We start from the raw sequence: 7,103 nt of genomic DNA, 5'->3' as shown, positions 1-7,103 counted from the left end.
TTATTATATTTACGAAACGATTCATAGGACTGTTCGAATTAGTTATTTGGAAGTAAGGTATGAAAATTAAGCCAATTTAAAAATCCGTTTAAATTGGCTAAATTTTTGAGCTCGCATCAAAAAAACACATTTTGTAAGTAAAATTTTATTGTAACTAAAAATGTACATTTAACTCAAGAATGATCCTCGTGAGGCATTCACATTAAGCCAACGGAAGTGAATGTTCTCCAACTTATTTTTGCTGGACTTTCGGCTATTCGGGAAACCCACCAAGTTCTAGTAGTCATAAAAGCTTCATTGGGTCTTAAATTCTACCGAGGGAGAGAAGTTTCACAGGATTTATGTAAATTAGAACATTGATATGCACCTCAATTCAATCGAAAAAGCTCACTCGAATGTGGTGTTAAAAATACGCACTTGCATATACTGAATCGCTTGCTTGTTCTTGCGCGTACCTTCCTCGCTTTAAGTGAAATAAAACGTTCCATCAAAGGTTTTCTGATGGCCAATTTAATTTGCAAAAAAAATCAAATCACTGGTAGCCTCTCTGTCTAAATCTCAAGGGAGTCAGCCTCAAAAACATCATGAAACAGCAGTGTTTATAATTGGCTACTCTCTAGAAATTGTATGCTGAACTAAAGTGGAAAGTTGTACGCATTCAGTTTCAGTGTTTTCAGTCCAGTATTCGCTTTTTAAATTGCTCTCAAAAGTAATCGTAAAAACATCTAGTCAAATATCTTCAATAGACTCATGTTTGTTCCCTACTATTATTTCTCCTTGCACATTTAAACTGCTCGCAGAATTCACATAATGCTTGCCATATTGACGTACATTCTTCGACTTGATTGCACATAAAAAAGTTGAGTTTTTTTATCTAAAATTATGGATAAGTTACGTGAGCTAAAATATCAGCAATGTTTGTTTTCGCCTCCCAAATGATATCAGTCAGGGCTGAGAAACCGGAATAAGTCGACAATGCACCAGGTATATAGCATCCTCATTAACCCCCTCATTGCTTCGCTTGCCACGTCGGTTCTTTGGCTTAGTCCTCCAGACGTAAAAGATAGCCGTGGCGAGAGAGAGAGCGAGAGGCAGCGAGGGAGCGCCGAGGTAGTCATGCTTATTAATCGATGCCTTCGCCTTGTCCCCATGCCTCCCTCTCCACCTTTTCCAAGAACCTGAATGTACGCGCGCATTTCAAAACGCCTCCCCTGGCCAATCAGCCATCGAAATGTGGCCATGCTCGAATGGGGGGTATGAGTTGGAGGTTTGGCTGATTATAAAGCGGTCTTCTTGCTTTTTTCATCACAAACCAGACGAAAAAATAGCTGGGCAAGAGGATAATTCGGAATCAAAAATGATAAATGATATGGGAGGGAGTTAGGGTGGGAACAAAAAATAGAAATAGCCATCGGTTTTTTTAATGTGAACTTGGAGTTTTGTTGTTAACTTCTCAACTTTAGTCCAATCTGCTTACTTCTGTGGACCTATTTCCCCAAACAAAACAACTCCATTTGCCTCATTGTCTTTCCTTAATGTGGATGGCGGTCGATCTCATCACCATCATCAATCTCATTATGGGCCGATACCGATGTCTTGTATACGATATTTGCAAATTTTTTTCACGCACCTTGTCCTTTACATCAATTTTTTAATAGGCATAAGACCTAAAACGTGTGAGGGAGAGAGTTGGAAATGCTTTCAATAAGCTATTTCTATCGAATACTTCAAGAAATTCTATGATTAACTTATTTTAAAATGAAGCGTTGCCGCTCTGAGAACAAACTGCTAAGGCTTTCATCCAACTGTAGCTGGCTAGTGAGTGATTGTGCTGGCGATTCCTCAGAACCTTGTTACGTTTACCACTTAAGCTTGTGCTTTTGGGGATTAAAATCGGTTTAATGGTAAGTGTCTCCAGCTTTATGTTAACGTATTCCATCTTCGCCTATGATCCTTTCTAAATCGCTCGAATGAAAATCTATTTTTTAAATCCTATTTAATTCATCACGAGGATTCCGGAATTTGACATTACCCTTAAAATGTTATAGGAATTTGTCCTCTCCATTTCTCTGTGACAGTTTGGCCGATCATGTTTGCTCGGAACTAAACACCGAGACCTGTAAAACCCGAGATTTACTACTAAAGTATATGCCCTCTGCTCCACTCAGCCGAGAATGTTATCTGCTTTCTTTCTGCACCGGTTTGTTGCCAGTTGGAAAGAGCTGATAATGTGAACGATTTGAAGTAGCTAAGTGACTTTTTCTTGCACCCAGAAGGTGAGAGAACGCAAAAAGTGGCAATGTCAACTCTGAACCAACAGCGCAAAGTGGTGGAACAGTTGCGTTTGGAGGCGGGACTCCACCGGCGTCCAGTATCGGAGTGCATTCGTGATATGATCGGCTTTATAGAGCAGTACCGAGATAAGGACTGTCTAGTAAACGGCTTTGCCTCAAAGAAAGACAACCCATTCCAGGAGAAAGGCGGCTGTCAATTGCTCTAAACCGGTGGCTAAAAGCGATGGGCTGAGAAAAGTGTAGCAAACGAAGGGAAAGATGAGCCACTGCTCTTTCCTTCCCCCTTCCTCAATTCCAATTTCCTCCCACCTCTGCCCTTGTGTACAAAGCAGGATATTGAAGTGTTAATCTGTGTACATATATTGGTCGATTTGGTTTCCTCTGTCCCGCACCTAGACTCGGTCTTGTGCGTTTCCCCTGTGCTGATTGTTTTCGCCTTTTTACTCCCTTCATGTGCACACACAGACACCATCTTACTCTTCTTCCCTCACCTCCTCTTAACTAATCGTAATGCTGGCGTTTATTTTCGCTTTATCAAATCATCGTACAAGCCCATGACTACACTCTTCGCCACTTGTTCCACTTCTGCCTCACAAAATCACGCGCACCTTCCAACTCACACCAAGAAATTGCTGTCAATTTCGAGAATAAAATAAAGAAATTAGGCATTAATTCTTGACTTTTGGTGAGCTTGGAGAGAAGATTTAGTCTGAGATTTTTTCGGTGATTGGTACAATGCACCGTGGATATCATCAAGACACATGAGAAGTTGTGTATTTCGAACTGAACAATAAAAGTCCAACCAACAATGACTAATTTTTCACCCTATGAGATATCACGGATAAGGTTTTCTGTTTATGAAGCTGGAATACTAGTCTCCTTCAACAAAAGATACTCAGAAAATACGTAACTAGTGTATTTCTGTTTACCTCCGCCGCCTTAGATAAGTTTGCCAAAGAGAAGAGAAAAAACCCTGGTGTTACGATATCCAAGTTACCCCCGAGTAACAGTATGCAGGAGGCCTGAGACAATCGCAAAGGGAGGATCCAAGGTCAAAGCCTAAAGCGCTGCAGACAACTCATTGTTTTATTTAAAGCTCTCTCTCTCTCAAATGCACTACGACTAGCATAACTAGAGAAGTGGATTGGCTGAGTAAATGGTGAACTGTGAAAAACCCTTCAAATTTAGCGGTTAATCTGATCGTGAACCGAGCTGGTGGATGCCTTTAAAAGAGCATTCTCATATTTGGGAAATATACTGCAAGAACATTTATTACTGAAATCACATCTAACAGAAAGTTTATCCCAAAATCAAATCAATTTGTTCGATTTGAATAAAATCCGTTAATTTTTTACCCGTTTCACTTTCTGCCATTTTAGTGCAGCCCATGCTTCTTTTGCCAAACATTCTCAAATTTCATGAAAGCAAATGTATACATTTGCAGCCGGAATGTCCACTTCCAGAGACACGTGGTGTTTAACAGGTTACTTAAGCCCAAAGGAGATCTGAGGATGTTTAGATTAGTCGGATCAACGATGAACAGACATGGGGACAAGCAAATGCATGAATGGAACAGCAGACCGCATGGAAAGACCAGTAGCTGGATGTACAGATTGATAGATGAATAGCTGCAGGGCAGGTTATAACACGAAATAAGGTTTCTGTTCATGAAGACTAAGCACTAATGTCTCCCAGTTGGCATTCATTCAGCAAACCTCTTTGGAGGAAATGCTACCAGTGGGATCCCGTTTGTGTCTGCTCGCTTATATGAATATGACAAGATGATTAGAACCAATCCTGATGTCATAGTGTCCGGGGTACCCTTTGCTAACAATGCACGGAAGACCGGAGACAGTAGCGGAGGGAGTCGCAGGAGCGAGGCCTGAGGTGTGGGATGCCACTCATCGTTACTCACTGTTTTATTTTCAGCCCTCTCCCACCTACTATTTAACTGTCACAAGGCAGTCAGATGCACTGCAACTGACGCAATTCCATAATCCAAAATGGGTGATGCTTTGGCACAACTGTGAGAAGCCTTTCGAATGCAACCATTCTTGTGATCCTGAACCGAACTGGGCGATGTGCTCAAATAGCCTACTTATAGGTGGTAAAGCTTCTACTGCCAAAGCATTATTTCCCAAATCACACCTAGCAAACAATGTTCCCATAATCAAAATAATGCATGAAAATAAAATAAAACACGTTCATATTTCTACTTCTTTCCACCTCGCTGCCATGCCAGTGCTACCCATCCTCCTTGCACCAATCATTCTCAAATTGACGCAATGCATGCACATATACTTGCATCCAGGTATTCATCTTCAGCGTCTTTATGGCTTAAATATAGCATTGGTTTATTACTGGCCACAGTGCGATACCCCCGTTTGAGATGCATAGCAAAGAGCCGAGGATTTAGCCATCCTCTCTCCATGTCACTCTTCTGCAGCGTTTCGCCATAGTCTTCAGCTAGTAAAACCCGGAATGCGATGCATTGGCAGCGGATTCACCCACCACCGAAATTAACGCTACAAGGCGCTACAGACGGTAGCTGTTTCATTTTCAATCTACCAATGAAAGTGAAACAGAAACTGTGCTATTGACATGTAATAAGTCAAGTGTCTCAGTTGGATTAGCAGAAGAGCACCATCTTGACATGCCATTTCATTGTGGAATCCTGAGCTTCGCGTGGGTGTGCTCATGGGTGCGTGCTACCACAACCCTCTCAAGTTTAGCTCATGCATTTGATTCTAGTGAATAAAGGAGAGCCCCACACCATGTTCTGGAGCGTTGAAGTAGCACTCGCAACACCAGTGCCTTGTTTACGACTCTGCTGCGGTAGTGCTGCAATCTGAGTGGATTGCAAAAGCAGTCAAGAAGAAGTGAGTCAGCAAGTTAAATAGTTGCCTTCTCATTGTGAATGCATTGGGAAATTCTGACCTATAAGATGGTAGAACAGTTGAATGAGGTTACTGTAATTTTACATTGTGGCAAATTCTGTGAAAGGGTGAGTCGACTTCGATCCACCTAAATAAATTGCTGAACTCCAAGTCATCACCGTAAATGATTCAACGCCTACCACTACAGAAGAGTGGGCGTGGACATCAATGCATCGTCTCAGGCACTCCCCCACAACACTTCTCCTGCGTCTATCGCAATGCAATCCATGCTTCAAGAACCACACACCAACCAGGCTCCAGGGTCAGCCTCGGTTTCCCATCAAGCCTAGAGGACATTTGACCTCAATGCAACCATTGAATCGCGTCAATTGCCACATATTCAGGACTTCATCTCACGCGCAATTTGCATAATAGCATTTCTATTACATTACACTGCTGAAGGCTGCGCGAATCTCTACAACGGGTACATTGCATACGTCTGCCACTATTCGCAGGGATGTCTGTCAAAAGTGGTGCTGTGTCAGACGCTATTAACACAAAGTGGCCTTACGTATCAAGCACTACAGATTCATTCCTTGCCTCTCATTTCCTACTGATTTCAAGTCTGTTCAGCCGCCTATTCGGGTCTTACTCAGGCATTGGCAACGTGGAGACGGTGCCATAAAATAGGTATTTTCACATGAATGCTGAGGCAACTGCAGTGCAGACGTCTATCATTCAATCAACTCCAAAGTCACTCCAATTGTTGGCTGATTCCTTCATAAAGAAATTGCATTCATGCCAGAAATGGATGCGGATTCTACTCTCTATTGCCCATACACACTTCGACATCTGCTGTTCAGGCATCCTTGTCAAGATTGCATCTACATGTTCCAGGTGCCTGCAATGCCACCACCGTCGTAGCTCCACCAGTTATCCCATGCAACGCAGTAAGGTCTACCAACACACAATTGTGATTTATTACCGCCTATGGTAGGGATGGGAGTTTATGATCGTGGGTGGAAGGACGGCGCCGTCACCAAGACAGCGGAGATTGAGAGGTCCTCGTATTCAATTGTACGGGTGAGCAAAGATGATCATCCTGCACAGATTCCGTGGATCACCGGGCGATACGCATTCATATCGTTTGCGTTTCGCATTCAAAGGGGCGTGCTAGCTTGAGGACAGCAGGGGTGAGAGGCGAGGCCATTGGGATGCTGTTCTGCAAAACCAGTCACCTTGGCGATGGGTCAATTAGTGGCCTAGCAACGCAATGTTGTAGAGGGGGCGAGAGAGAGAGAGAGAGCGAGAGAGAGGGAGAGAGGTGCCACGCCCTTCCCTTTTACTTCGGCCCATACGCCTCCAATATCCACTTTTCTCCCAATTCACCTATTTTAATGATGCTTCGCTTTCCTATTCACACACACTCCAAATCCCATCTCCCCTATGCCTCTTCCAACCAACCATAAATTCACCAGCCCCATTTGTAAAAACGAATGACTAGTTTGAAGCACTTTCAATCCCAGCACCTGATTTCTCAGAGGGTATTCCCAAAGTCTGAAGATCTGGGATTTACTATCACTGACGAACAATGACGCATCAGTCAAAGTAGGCCTATTGCCCTCACTATGCTATCTGGTAAAGTGGGTAGTGGTGTGGAATAGTCTGTTTAAGAGCTGCACACTGTTGCCCGATACCGCGTGTACCTAAATGAGTTGTGAAATAACAACCAGGGCTTTGAAAACAACGCGCAAACTGAGCGCGGAAAAACTGAACATGGACGCATATAAAGTAACTGCCTCCGTCGAATTGTCGTGCCTAATACACCGCATTATTGACAAGATCTGAGGAATCTTGTGCCATGTCAGCTGTCACGACTATTCCATGCCAAAGTACAAAACTATTAATGGCATTTAGTTCCACATCAAAATTA

The 7,103-nt window shown here is 42.9% G+C and overlaps 1 protein-coding gene across 1 annotated transcript; it reads left to right on the top strand. All coding sequences in view use genetic code 11, as the record gives it.

Annotated features, from left to right (window-relative positions):
- Positions 1–975: 975 nt before the first annotated feature.
- EGR_05597 (Guanine nucleotide-binding protein subunit gamma-1) lies at positions 976–2,500 on the top strand (the record flags this gene model as incomplete). Its single annotated transcript, XM_024494846.1, has 3 exons — positions 976–1,110; positions 1,176–1,254; positions 2,274–2,500. The coding sequence occupies 3 exons, from the start codon at positions 976–978 to the stop codon at positions 2,498–2,500; spliced, it is 441 nt and encodes a 146-aa protein (XP_024350766.1).
- Positions 2,501–7,103: the final 4,603 nt, after the last annotated feature.

The sequence above is a fragment of the Echinococcus granulosus genome (genome assembly GCF_000524195.1).
Source record: "Echinococcus granulosus chromosome Unknown EG_S00042, whole genome shotgun sequence".
NCBI lineage: Eukaryota > Metazoa > Platyhelminthes > Cestoda > Cyclophyllidea > Taeniidae > Echinococcus > Echinococcus granulosus.
Note: the sequence above shows the minus strand (reverse complement) of the source record. Positions and strands in the feature narration are given on the sequence as shown.